This window comes from Convolutriloba macropyga, chromosome 4 (assembly GCF_964194025.1).
Source record: "Convolutriloba macropyga chromosome 4, txConMacr16.3, whole genome shotgun sequence".
NCBI lineage: Eukaryota > Metazoa > Xenacoelomorpha > Acoela > Convolutidae > Convolutriloba > Convolutriloba macropyga.
This window is the reverse complement of record NC_134471.1, coordinates 13355477-13370725: the sequence shown is the minus strand read 5'-3', so window position 1 is coordinate 13370725 and position 15249 is coordinate 13355477. Positions and strand designations below refer to the sequence as shown.

General features: G+C 36.0%; 1 protein-coding gene across 1 annotated transcript in view; it reads left to right on the top strand.

Moving 5' to 3' along the window:
• Positions 1-2878: 2878 nt before the first annotated feature.
• The window catches only part of LOC142337982 (uncharacterized), a 31498-nt gene continuing 19127 nt past the window's right edge, over positions 2879-15249 (top strand). The window contains exon 1 of the mRNA XM_075387615.1: positions 2879-3833. Coding sequence (XP_075243730.1) covers positions 3632-3833 — 202 coding nt within the window. The 5' untranslated portion in view covers positions 2879-3631. The remainder of the gene's footprint in view (positions 3834-15249) is intronic.

The window sequence follows — 15249 nt, the reverse complement described above, 5'->3', positions numbered from 1 at the left end:
CCTTTCGAGCGTGGTAAATCAGGTAAATATGGTAAATCAGGTAAAATATATAAATTCTCCGCATATCTCTAAATACTATTGTAAGTCTGGGTTAACAATTTGGTTCACTTTAAACTTGCCCCTTGACCCGATCAAATTTCTCCTAGAAACGTGTCTGAATAGTGGCATTTTTGCTTTGGGATAGTCTGATTGGAGATCATCTGACTTGAACAACTGTCGGGAAAATGGTCTGGGTTTAGTGTGGGCCATGATTGCAGAATCGTCTGGACAATGGTCTGGAGGTGGTCAGAAAATCTTTGGAAGATGGTCTGATCAATGGCATTTTTGGTCTGGGGATAGTCTGATCAGAGGTCATCTGACGCGCACAATCGTCTGGGCCATGGTTGCACAATCGTCTGGACAATGGTCTGTAGGTGGTCAGAAAATCTTTGGAAGATGGTCTGATCAATGGCATTTTTGGTCTGGGGATAGTCTGATCAGAGGTAGTCTGACGCGCACAATCGTCTGGGCCATGATTGCACAATCGTCTGGACAATGGTCTGGAGGTGGTCAGAAAATCTTTGGAAGATGGTCTGATCAATGGCATTTTTGGTCTGGGGATAGTCTGATCAGAGATCATCTGACGCGCTCAATCGTCTGGACAATGGTCTGGGTTTCGTCTGGTCCATGGTTGCACAATCGTCTGGAAATGGTCTGAATTGGGTCTGATCAGAGATCAGTTCCGGATGGGAATGGTATGATCAGAGACCATTTTGAGTGCACATTCAGCGCACACGGTGTCTTGAGCGCACATTAGTCTGATCAGAGGTCAACTTCGTCTCGGATGTTCTGATCAGAGGTTGCTTTCGTCTGGCACGGTCTGATCAGAGGTCACTTCCGGATGGCACCTCAACCTGGGTACTGGGGATGAATTTTTTGATTATATCATAATTCTTTTTGACTTAACCGAATAATATGACTCACATAATGATGCTTGATAAAAATATGAAATTGCTTAATGTTCTAGTAGTTTGTTACCTTGTTCGAAACTTTAGTTTTTCATTAAAAACTTCCCTTTAGAGTTGTTTTCAAACCCGAAGAGATAGTGTGGTTGTAGGAACTCAATTGTAGGAATTCCAAAAAGACCGTTGTTCATTTTTTTTAATCTGTTGGCATCATGCTTACCCAGGTTGAGGTGCCATCCGGAAGTGACCTCTGATCAGACCAAGTCCAACGCACACGGTGTGTTCCCAGACCAAAATTACAGGGTCTGGGATTTGGTTCCAGCGCACAATAGTATGATCAGAGGTCACTTCGGTCTGGGGATGGTATGATCAGAGGTCACTTCGGTCTGGGGATGGTATGATCAGAGGTCACTTCGGTCTGGGGATGGTATGATCAGAGGTCACTTTGGTCTGGGGATGGTATGATGAGAAGTCACTTCAGGATGGGAATGGTCTGATCAGAGGTGGATTCAAGCGCACGTTAGTCTGATCAGAGACCATTTCGAGCGGAATTTTTTTTGATTTTTTGTTTTTTTTACAGAGAGATGTCGGCAGCATTCTGATCACAGACAGATCTAGAGTCTGATGTCTTTGATCAGAACCAAAGGGGTCCAACTGATTGAACATGTCAGTCCCCTTACATGGAAATTTTGTTTAACTGTAGTATACGATGTTTTGTATGGAAAGCTGTCTAAATTTATTCATTGAGTTGGAAATATGCACTAATGTATACTAAATAATTTTTTACTCAGCAGTTGGGTTATCTTTTCTTTAGCAATAATACTTTTAGAATAGTCTTTTCTTTAGATGAATATAATAATGCAAACATCATTTCGTATGAAATGAATATATTATAACAAAAATCGTGCGGTGCGGTGATTTTGAGCGCACGATAGTCTGATCAGGAGTAACTTTTGAGCGCACAATAGTCTGATAAGAAGTGATTTTGAGCGCACAATCGTCTGGCCAATGGTCTGGGTTTGAACTGGGCCATGGTCGCACAATCGTCTGGACAATGGTCTGATTATGGTCTGATCAGAGGTCCTTTCCGTCTGGGAAAGTCTGATCAGAGACAGTTTCGAGCGCACTTAGAGCGCACACGGTGTTTCGAGCGCACTTTTGTCTGATCAGAGAATACTTTGGTCTGGGAGGGTCTGATCAGAGGTAACTTGCGTCTGGCACGGTCTGATCAGGGGTCACTTCCGGATGGCACCTCAACCTGGGTACCTGTTTACAATAAATAAAAAATAGTTGAGATAGCATTCGGAAACTGAATAATTTGTTCATGTCTGCTCAGCCAACTCATGTTTTTTTTTGGGGGGGGGGGGCATAATTTTGGTGTTTGTCGGATGGTTTGAGTTTGTGGGTCGGCAAGCGCACCTTGCCTATTCTCTTTGTTTCTTTGTGAATTATTGCTTGACTAATTAATGATATTGATCAGTGCCAAAGATATATGCTACTCTAATCCATCATTAATGTTGAAACTTAAGCGTGTTGTAAGCATGTTGTAACTTAAATATTAGAGTTGAGCTCGCTCAATCAAATTGAGATAAAAGCTGAAATTCAATTTTTTGCCGTTTTTAAGTTCTCTTTAAAGTGGTTAAAGCGTTTGGGCTTGCGCTTTAAACAATTACGCATGTTTATGATGACCATAACATGCCTAAAACCGCAAAGGGTCAACTAAAAACATAAATATGTTGCTTGAATATTGAATCTAAATGGGAATGGGTTCAGAGTGGCATTTGGGGCGGGCAAGGGCTGTGGACACTTTCAGTTTCGATTAGCTGTATCCTTCTCAGCTCTAATTGGCCGTTCCTGTTTCCAACACACAGTGCAGTAGCTAATTCCCACTGAATTAGGGAAGCAATCGAGAGTGAAAAAACGGCGCAGATTGGTCCAAATAAAACCACGTAAAGAAGGGAGAGAGATACGAAATAATAAGCTACTGAAATTCACTGTGAACAGAATTAAGCTAACTGACTGAACAAATTTGAAGTGAAAAGTGAACAACTGTGCTAATCTCTTCATCCAAAATCCAAATTTTTCCATATTGGTTCCACATTTCCTCGTAGGAGGCCCGGATAACGTGCCTACCAATTTTTTCACGGCTCATTTACTCTTCGACTCTATCTTTCCGCGATACTTTCTGGCAACTTTGCTCATTTTTTTCCTTTTCGTCACTGTATGCGTGACACATACAAGAAACGATTGTGTTTATAGTTAAACTTTTTGCGTCACATCTTTCCGTCAAATATTAAGTTTGTCTTGACGTTTTTATTTGTCTTCAAAATTTAACCCTACATTTGTTAGACAAAAAAAGTTCAAGTTAGACAATTTTTTTCTGAGCATAATTGTTACTCAAAATACTGTGCGCATTTTGTTGTAATTAGACGAATACTATTGCAAAAATAATATTTTCTATGCCAGTCAGTTAAAAAACCCGGGGCAAAAATTTAAACCCCCAATTTCATAAATTTATATCTCTGGAAATTCATCTTTATTTCGATTTTTTAACAATTTTGATTTCTGAAAGTTATCTAACTTTTCCTCCTGCCCAACAAAAATTCAAAAAAATCAGTGTTGGAAAGAATCAAATTTTTGCATCTTGATAGCTAAAATCAAAACTTGAGTTTAAAGCAATTCGCAAGATGGCAATTTACCTCGAGAAAATAATTGAAGCCCTGAGCAACGGCACCCGCAACTTCACCCGACACACTTTCCTTATCTCACTTTTGACCCTGATAGCCCTGACCGTGTTGCAGGGGTGGATTGTGGCCCTGCCCTGGGAAACCGACAATGGCAGCATCATCGGGATATCGGTTGGGCTCTCGGAGGTCGGATGCTTGATTGGTTAGTTATTATATCGGAGTTATATTGCAATTAAATGTCACATGAAGTGTCGACTTTTATCCATTTTTGGTTTAATTATAGCCGGAAAGCGACCCCCGGGACATTTTTTATAAAGTGTACTGCAGGAATCAAGTTTTAATATATTTGCCAATTTTCCTAATCCTGAATTCAAAAGTCTGAAAATCTTTGTGTTGAGACGTTGTGTTCGACATTGACGGTTTTAGATAATTATTCGCAAGCGTTTCTCCATTTTTAATCAGAGATTGTCAAAAACAATTTGACGCGAATTTTATTGTGTAACTAATTTTTGTTTTGCTTCTCAAATTCGCGAACTTCAGAAACTAAGCTGCTATTGTAAACTTGCAGTAGTATACAGGTTTGCAGCCGAGTAACATAAAAAAGTAGCACTTTTCGATTCGAAGCAATATTCTGCATTGTCATTACAAATACAATGTCATCAAAAATAGCACGAATGGAATTTTAATTACTAATTCGAGTGTTTTAATTTCATTTAACGTCAATGAAAAACTTCAACAAAGACTTCCGAAAACGACTCATAGATATCAATTAAATAAACATATAGAAACAGCAACAGCTTTGATGTTATACTAGCGGTTTTCGAAAAATTCTCTACTATAATTGTATAGGTTGGTTGAAGACCAGTGACTGGCATGTTTTTGAATGAAAACAAACTATTGTTGCGGCTGCTCTCCTATCAAAGACAAGAAAAGTCTTACACCACTATTTTGCGGCTGAAAACAAACGGCTGCTCTCCAATCAAAGATAAAGAATGTTTTACACCGCTCAGTTTGTTGCAGCGGTTCCAAATCTGTCCGAATATTACTGTTTTGCAGAAAAGATGCGTGAACTGTTTAATCCTTATACTGTAGATTATTGTAACTTTACTTACTACTCAATTAGTCCCAATAACTAATCTTCCAGCTTTGCTATTGAACTAGTTAAGGAATATGTCAAATATTTTTTTCTCCGGTGTGGCGATGTTCTCGGCGTTTCTTTGGAATAAAGCGAAATCTATTTCGTTATTTTCTCACGTTGTATTTTAAACCCAATCGCTCAATAACTCAATAAATGAAATTATGCCAGACTTCGTTAAAACCAAAAAACAAGCCTGACTCTGTACTTCGTACAAAAATTCTCTTAATTAGGAACTTTGTTCCTCAGAGGGAACTTTTGAGTATAAATAATCATCTTTTATTCACAAGTCATAGTTAAAATAAACTGTACAATCACAGAGACGGTTTAGAGAAACAAGACAGAGTAATAACTATTTTACTTTTCAAGAATTGTGCTTAAATGCGCACAGAATGCTAGTTTATTAAAACAAAATAATGAGTTTGAACTAATTTTTTGTAGTTCATAAAGCTCTTTTTATGTTGCTGGTGACGTAGTTGTTTAATGCCAAACCTGCATTTTTGGTTGGTTGTAGATTAGGATGTCGATAAAAATGAACCACGTTCCATAACGTCACATATTCAGTGTGAATTTGATGTCAATTTTGTTAACCATACAAGTATTGTCGAATCTTCTATAAACAATTGATTGATTCACACAACAGTAGTAGAAAATCTGAGGCTATTTGGTAATGACGTTTTCAACTTGTATAAACATCACAAAATTGATTTGTTGATAGTGATAATGTTGAAATTTGACTTAGAGCTAGTTTCACTTCAAGTTCTAATAATAGTTACAAAACATGTGTGTTGGGAAAGTGAACACGTCAATTTGGCTGAGAAGGTAGCACTGATTTTTGCAATTAATCCTATTGCAACTCTGCTACTTAATTTGGTCTTGAAAGAATTTTCATTTAAAAAATTTGGCTTAACACCGCCGGCCTCATTTCCCATCGCCGCGAAAACACTTTTTTTGTTTGGTAGTTTGGGATGAAATTTCTTTGGAATGAATCTTTGACGATCCAAAAGTTCTTCTGCGCACGGTAGATAGGGCAATCAAACTTTCTAGTTGCCAATCAAGAAGCGGTTGGTGTTTAATGCTTCTAATTAATTGGCTTTTGATCTAACTGTGGTTAGCAGTCTTGCGTCCAATGTCAGTTTGACAGTACATATCATAGTTGAAGGAACAACCTTCGTCACTGATCTTTTCCCGAAAAAACTTGCATCTTGTAGCCAATAATTCCCAAATTCTCCTAATGACGCGTGCTGTGGTTTGAACTATCTCCGATTCCTTATTGAGTTAGATGTTCCGCGATTGCTTAATTGCTCCAGGCCGCACTGTACTCTGCAAATTCTTTTTCAGCTTCAACAAAATTCATCGCGTTGTTGCTGATTACTGAGCTTGGTTTTGAGGTTGCTTCTTCTTAGTTTGGCGCCTGAGTCCTTTTTCGTTATGGAGGAGCAGGAACTGTATGATTTTCCTGGTTGCTGATTACATGCAGACTGATATGTTGAGGGTAGGTTTTCTTCACCTGAGGCAAATATTTAGTTCCCTTTTCTTTCGGCTTACTTTCAGGTTCTTTCAACAAGGCCAGTCCAGTTAGCCACTCAAGTCTCTTGAGTTGCTCGACGTTGATTGCTTGCGTGCCACGGTCCGCTGGGCTGTTAATTCTGCTCACATGTTTCCATTAAGAAGCATCCGGTGTATCAAGTATCTCATCTATGGCGACACACACAATGTGTTTAGAGTGGGAGCTGTGTATCTATTGCAAAACTGTAATTGAGTCTTAGCAAAAAGTGCAGCTGTGCCATCATTTCATGTCAGTCTGCTCATTGACAATCTTACCACCTGCCTGAAAATCTGCTCATTCAATCTTACTACCATCACTGGCGCTGGCAATTCCGAGCCTGGATTGGAAAAATTTCTCATTGGAGTCTCTCTGCATTTTCCAATTACAATTGCTAAGTCAATTGAATACTCTTTCTGTGGAGAGCGCAGATAGGCAACTGCCAATACTGCATCATTGGATGGGTCAGCATTTACATGAAGTTCGGATTTTGCCCTCACTCTATTGAAGTCTCTGCTATCGATGCTTACTTCAGCTACAATTGGAAGTTTTTCTATCCACGTCAGAAGTCTGGTTGTTCACCGGGCTTAACTTTGTTGTTCCAATGTTGTCATTTCTTAGTCCAGACTCCTGTCAGGAGCCCTATCATCTGATTAGCAAATGGAGCAAATAATCTTATTTGGTCAAATGTTGGAGGCACTAGTAGCTGAACCTTCTTCTCCGTTTTGGTTGTTTAAACTTCTTTATTGCTACCTCTGCTAAGATGAAGGCTATCATCAATGACAGTCCCTGGTAGTCCAAGCACTAAAGATACCTCTATGTTTGCTTCAACCACGACTTCACTTCGTTGTTAAACAATTCTTCGAAAATTTATCGTTGGTGCTCATTTACCTCTTCAGTTGTTGTCCACGATGAAGGAGAAGAGTTTGAAACTGATTGAAGATTTCGATTGCTTCTTCTGGCGTTTGTGACCATTTGATGAAATCGATCAAGTAGAATTTGTTTTGTATCGCTATTGCTGCCGCTGGATAAAATTATTTTATATTGAGAAATAGATCACACCTGATTTGTTGTGAGGATCAACTTGAATGGTCTTGGGGAGACTCTCACGCTGTGCTTCGACGATCAGATGAGGTCATCAAATTTTTCTCTCTAAAGTGCTCAGCGCACCGCCATAGAACTATCGATAATAAGTCATTTTAGATATTTTTGCGATGCCCGGCAGTAGCGTTTTCAGATGGCTCTCTTTCTCTTTGTGCGAAATTGTTTGTCGATCAGCAGAGCTATAAATATACTAGACTACTCCGGTCATTTGAGAAGGTTTCCCTTGAGGTCGTTCAACTTCTTCTTCGGTAGGTTACTGCTAACCGAGTAACCACTGTTGTATCGTGAACCAGTTTTTGGGGAAGCGTACTGTCTCGAAATCTTTTTTGAACGATCACGTTAATTTCCATATCGTTATAATTGACTATTCCTGTTCAGTTCAGTGGTTGTTTCGAATTGAACTCTTCGCCAATCTGGCTTTAGAATGTTGTCGGTTGTACTGGTCCAGTCCCAAACATCTATTCTCATTTGGAATCAATTAATTGGCGATTTGCCCGTGCACTGGATGACTGAGATGGGCGATCCTCATTCTATAATATTTTTTTCTTCGCTTTTCTCTAGTTCAGTTTCCGGTAGTTGATGCTTTTTTAAAGTACCTTCATTTATAATTCTATCTCTAGCTTTCTTCTCTAAAAGCCTGCTGTTCTAGTATGAATTTTTCCTCGGTTTCGATATCGAATTTCTGTATACAGTTTTTATGGCTTTGCTTCGACGAAGAAATTTCCGAAACGTTTTCTGTACATTGACCGCTCGTTGTTGCATCGGTTTGTAAAATTTTGAGCAACTTAATTGACCTTTTGGTTGTTGTCAATGCACTCAGTTCATCCACTGTTTTACTCACCTTTTTTCCTTGCTTTCATTTCCGGTCGCTTGCTTTTGCTCATTTATGCAAGCCAACGATTTCTCCAAAACCTGATTGAAATCCCTTGCTGTCATTTGTTGATCTGCACCAATACTCATTGGGTAGGATTTTAGCCTGTATCGATACTGTAGCGGCCTTGAGATTTCTTCTACCAGCATATGAAAAATCTATTAGTGGAGAAACTCTAATTCGTCAGATCTATCTGAATGTTCAATTATTTTGTAAGATATCTTTTCTTGTTAACTTCTTCCACTAACGCTTGATACAGTTCTTCGTATTTGTTTTGTGCTTGTTGATACTGTACTGATACCCAAATTGTGCTGATTACTTTCGAATTTCCTGGTTTTTCCGCGTCGCTTATTCCTTTTACGCAGGGTTTGCACTTAAAGTTCTGTCTTGAAGTGCAACTTTTTTATTCAACTCCCCAACATCATCTGTTGCTTCGTTAGATTTTTGTTAGTTGGTGCTTTTGGAGTTCTCTCCATCGTTTGAAGAGCAGTTTGCACTATCTGCATCGGGGTTTGAAATGTTACGGCTGATCTCCTATCAAAGAAACTTCACAGGGAAACATTCCAGGAAAACTTCACACAGCCCTGTTTGTTCCAGTCCTTTCAAGTGAGTCCTAATACTCTATTTTTGCGGGAAGCCTTTATGAAAAGCTTCATGCGCATTATTGTAGCTTACCGTTGTGTTATCTAATACGAAATGAGTGCAAATGACTAATCGTTCAACGTAGCTGTTGAACATTTTTTCCGCTCAGAATAAACAAAATCAAATTGAAACAATCAAATATGACTTGAGATTTTTTATTTACCTTAATAAACAATTAAACATTGTAAACTCCTCTTTGACCAATTTTTGCAGAACACTCCTAGCCACTGGATAGGGCAAACAGTTTTTGCGTCCGTTATGTTGATATTTTTTGAGACTTCAGTATTAAACCAAATGTAGTTTTGTTATAACTGCACGTTGTGCTTTTCTCGCACACCTAACACAATTAGTGAAACTAAGCTAGATTTCGCTGAAGCCATTACGAGATACCAACTCTATCTCTTGTACAAAGTTGCACTAAGTTAGGAAATTTCTTCCTCAGATTTCCAAGTTGAGAACATCAACTTTATTTCTTTTTGCGAGTCAAAGTTAAGTTAAACTCAGTCACAAGAATTTTACCGCGCAAGAAATGTTCTTCAACGCAAACTGTATGTCAGTTTATTTTGACCAAATTATTTGATTTCCAGTTAATTGTTGTAAGTTTTTCAAGCTCCTTTTACGGTGCTAGTTGCATGAATTTGAATGTCACATTCGTTGGTTAGTTGTTGATAAGAACGTCAACATAATATGAACAGTTTCTAATAACATTGCTTTTTTTGGCGTAGAACTGATAGCAGTATATGTTTTTTTACCAAATGGAAATTTGTTGAGTGCTCTGTAACAACAACTGGTCGATTTGCACAACAATCGAAGAGATTTGACGCAATTGGGAAATGACATTCTCAAGTTGTATATAAACATCACAAAATTGTTTTGCTGATGGCGAAGTTGTTCAAAATTGAGTTTGATTTAGTTTTTAACTTCATGTGCTAACAATGATCACTAAATAGTTGTGTTTACAAACTGAGTTTCAACCAACTTTTTGGCTTTTAAACTTCATGTTTTAGGAATCATGATCATGTCACGCTAAATGTGCTTTTATACAAATAGATTCTTTCAATTTCGCAAATACATAACGCAGTCAAGTTATCAGGAAAATGGCCTGTCTTCCCTATGTTCTCTGAAACTATTTTCAATTGTTTTCATTTTTAATTTCAACCGAAATTCTTTTGTAAATTATTTGCCCAATCTTATTGTCTTCCCTTACCAAAGACACGAAATAGCGTATACAAAATGTAATTGAAGGTCTAGAGGAATTGTTTTCGTTAGAAGAACTGCCTAATGAAACATCAGTTTTTGCTTCTCCAGAGAAATTATTGTCCAGGCTTAGAACTGATATTTTGTTTCCCGATATCTCATATTGTTTTTGCAGGACTCGTCTAGCGATATTTTCTATCTACTTAAAAATGATATCTCTGATGTAGACGAGAAAAATGCACGTCTCCATTGACTTCTTTCACTTCAAGTCTGCTACGCGAAAAATTCCTGCGTAAATATTTTTACTATCAAAGCCAACCAAAAGACTCCAACGATTTCAAATCAGACGGAAAAAATTCGATGCATTGAACTATTTGTCCACGTAGATTTCGAACTCTAATTGATAATTATGAAAATTATTTTCAAGTTTTTTGAAACATTGTGTTTTTATGGTCTTTATAAATTGCAATGGTTAGCCCCATCACTGGTTAAGTTATACAAACAATTTTTAATACCAAAATGATATTCAGTTTATTTGCTTACGTCTGAGTTCCCGGGTCGAGACCGAATGATTAACTTGTAAAAACTTGCAAGTTTCTTGCAAAAGAGGGTTAACTTGCAAGATTATGCAAGTTTCTTGCGAAAGAGGGTTAACTTGTAAGATTATGCAAGTTTCTTGCAAAAGTTGGTTAACTTGTAAGAACTCGTAAGTCGAATGGTTAACTTGTAAGTTTCTTGCAAGCTCGTTCCGGTCGAGCACAACTCCTATTGGTTAATTCAATTTAAAATTCAGTCATTTATCGTAGAAAGCGCGTGGGAGTTAGTTGCTCTGTTTGTATAACATAATACAATTCGACCTAAGTAGACAAAATGGTTGCTTTTTGAATTTTATAAATTCATGAAAGTTGCTTTTGCAATTCCATTAAAAAACTGTAGATCTCAATTAGCTACTACACGATCGCTTTTTTTTAAAAAATTTTCCCAAAATATTGACTTCGATTGAATTTTCAACTTCATATGTCAGTATTGTCTCAAAATAATTTAGCGGCCCTTCATTTTTATACCCTTATTTATAAATTAATTCACGCTTTTCCGGATTCTATTTTTTTATAAACACGCGTTTACATTCATCTCTTGTAACGTTTTATTTACGGTTCAGTGCGTATGTGTGCGTGTGCATGTGTGTGTGTGTGTGTGTGTGTGTGCGTTCGTGGTGTGTGTGGTGTGTGGTGTGTGTGCTAATGGTTAACTTGTAAGTAACTTTCAAGTCGAATGGTTAACTTGTAAGAGCCTTGTAAGTCGAATGGTTTACTTGTAAGAACTTGCAAGTCGAATGGTAAACTTGTAAGAACTTGCAAGTTTTTGGAAGAAAAACTTGCCAGGCGATGCATCTCCTTGTAAGTTTCTGCCAGAAACTTGCAAGCTCTTACAAGATAATCATTCGGATTCGACCCGGGTTTAAACCGTGAGACGAGTTTTGGGAAGAGAGTCGGCTAGCCGTTTGTCATCCAAAAATAAATTGACATTCAAGAAAAATAGTAATTGATTTAAAAACGGTTGAATTTTATGATATTTGTCTTGGCCGCCTTTTCTGGCTAATGTGCTGCATAAAAATGAAAAATTTTTCAATGAGCATTTTTATTGCGCTTTACTGTTGCTCCAAACATAAAGTTCAATTTTTATGACGTTACAAAAGGTCCAAAAAAGCTGAAACTTAATTTATAAAAGAAAGCACTTGAACAGGTAAATTTCATTATCATTCTTACATTTGATATTGTTTCACAAAAAAATACTGATGTATAAAATTATTCCCAATTTCTTAAAATCTCCAATTCTCTTCGTGGTTTTTCGTTCTATATTATCAACCTTTCTTTGGTTTAAGCGCTTCATTTAATGACAATTTGTATAATTGTTTGACACTGGATTCGGTTATTCAACTATTTTCCGATAATTAAATTATATTCGATTAAAATCGTTGAGAATGTAACAGAACCTTGTAGTCTGATCAGCTTCGTGGAGAACAAGTGTCTTGATAAGTAGGAATTAAAAATAGGAATAATTTTAGACGTCAATATTTTTGGGAAACAAAATAAAATGTAAGTTTTATATTGAAATTGACTGTTCAAGTGCCTTCATTTATAAATTAAGTTTCAGTTTTTTTAAAAAAGAATTAATTTTTCTGATGAACTATTTTACCAAATTATTTCTTTAAGTATAGTTGTTATGCAACTCACACAATCGTAACATGTCAATGATCATCAGAGAGGACAGTAAACAAAGTCCTAAGACCTAATTAACACTACCCTGAAGATGAAGTGTTCAGATTGTTTTGAACAAATAATTTAACATTAATAACGATGGTATTGAATTTGCAAAATATATAAATTTACAAATATTAATAGTCAAAATTTAAACTCAAACTAAACTTCCGTGAGCTATCATATGCCAAAATCAATTTTAGAGCCTCAATTTTTTCCTATGGAACAAATTTAAATTATTTTAATGTATGATGTTTTTAAGATTGTTTTGAAGTTTGCAAGCGAATTTTGTTTTTCTATTACTATTATACACTTGTTCCCATTTTAAGCGTTTTTATTCAAAAAAAATTTTTGATGGTTTCAATTATTATTGAATAATCAGTTCGAAATTTTTGATTTTTTGTTTTAATGACGATCTTCCGAAATTGTACGATGACAAATCTCTCACTCGATTTTGACGTTCAATTTTACCGTGTTACAAGTAACGTTTAGGTTTCCAATTTTGTTCCAAATGCTGGGTGAAATTGCCTAAAGACGAGGAAAAAAAAGAAATAGTTTACCCAAACAAAGTTTGGGAGCCATCTGTACGACTGCTGGGTTTTTCGGACACTTTTTTCTTTGATAGTTTTATGTATAGTAATAACAATGGTACCACTGGGAGTTTAACAGTACAACTTATGAATCTATCATGCTTTTACATTTTCAAAAGTGACCTTTACATTTTGAATAAACGAAGAAGATAAAAATTATTCTTAAAGCTACGCCTTAGAATTTGACAAAAAAAGATGTAGATGGAAGTTCAACTTCAATGCTTATGCTTGATTTCGCATTTTTTAGGAGAAATAATTCGGTTGCAACAGGAAAAATGGGTTGGTGAAGACTATTTATAAATTTAAAGTTTCAGTGACACGTCTGTTTTTCTAATAACAAATTTAGTTATGATCTTAATTATAGATACTTGTTTCCACTAAAATACAACTTTCCAATAAAAAGTAAAATCTGGTGGAAATTGCTTTTTCCTGGGGTATTTTGAAACATTTATTTGGTTTTCGTCTAAAATAAAGAAAATCAGTGCCCTAAAAGTTCAAATTGGATTTTTTTTATAAAAAAACTAAGTTTGTGTTCTTTCTCCTACCCATTGCTCGGCGAATTTTTGATTGGCCAGTTGTTCTGCCCAACATAACGGTTGGGGATCAATAAATTTTTTCCGCTTCAAAATAGGCTCTTAGAGCAAAAAAATGTAGTCACCGCATTACTAGATAGGATACAAATGAAAAACTCACAGTTGAAAATTTGTCTCAGTTTATTAAAAAACAATTTAGAAACAGGAACAAATAAAAATAAAAAACTAGAATTCCCAAAAGCATTTTCTCCATCTGCACCAGCGTAAATATTTTACCTGATATACGTTTTTAACTGTTTGCGGTAGAAAAAAATTTAAAAAATTCTACTTTTTGAAAGTTGCATTAACATTTTTGTCACATTTTTCTCCCATGCCAAATCGTAAAAATTGTTCTTATCCTACTTAATTAATTTTGGAAATTGTTATACTCAATAGACAAAAATCCCATCATTCCAAAAATTGTCACCGTTTCCGTAGCAATTAATTTTTTTAATTTCATTAATTCTAAAATTGAATAATTTTTTTGCATTTAAAAAAAATATAAATGTTTCAATTGGAGCTTGGCTTTAATTACATGATTGAACTGTTTATACAAACAATACAGTTGACTGCTGATATTCGATAAATGGAAAATGGGATTGAAAATTTTCAAACTCTTGCTAATATTTTGTCTTATTTATTGTTGCGTTTTCTCTAAGCAAATAAGCTATTTTCTTATCCTGTCTAATTATCTCAGGTTATTTTCAACTTAATTATCAGCAACAGCTTGCTATCACCGTTTTCGAAGAGAAAATTGAAAATTGGGTTAGGTTCGCTGTCATGAAATTATTCAGTTCATCTCTAGCTTCTTTAGCTCTAACGTTGAAGCCCAGTAGTCGGTTGAAGAAAATCAAGTAACTATTGACAGAGTTTTATTAAATCATGGCTTAGCTACCGAATCAAATCGTTGTTACTATCACGTGTGTTTCTTTTCCATTTTTCGAGGGAGTTTTTAAAGGCACGATATTGTTGGTAACAAGCTCTAAAATATCACGAATAGGTTTACTGCTGACAGACTTTTTATTAGGAGACGCATTTACTCTATTTAAACTACACTAATCCGCGAAATCAAGCAAAACTGATGTTTATGAAGAACCCTGAAGACTTTCTATAAAACGCCTTTCAATTTTTCTTTTCGTTTCATAATTTTGTGGTTTGATCATTATATTTCGAGCATTATATTAACGTAACACTAAAACAGCCACATGGAAAATTTATGTTTTTAAATCCGAAAACCGGTAATATCATTCGCGTTTCTATCTCGTGAGCGTTCTCCTTTCAAGTGTTTTAGAATGCAATCAAAACAAACTGCAGTGTTGTTTCGATCTACAAAATTAAATATTAAAATTCAATTTGTTGTTACTGTGATGGACGTAAATTAGTTTTTTTCTCTCTTTTTCTAAGGGGGATACAATTTATTGATCCAAAATACCACTTCAACGCAGTTTTTCCCAATGAAGTGTACCTTTTTGAGGTGATTGTTTGTGTGCAATTAATGCCCAATTTTACATCAATTGAAACTCATTATCGACATAAGGGGAAATGGACAGTTTTTGGATGAATTTACACGTGTTGTTTACTTTGTTTACCTCTGACGTCATATATTAAAGGAGTGTTCGTCAGCTCAACAAGAAACGGAATTACGCAAAAAAATGTGCTTGGCTTTTTATTTCTCCAAAATTACGCAATTTTTCTTGTGAATG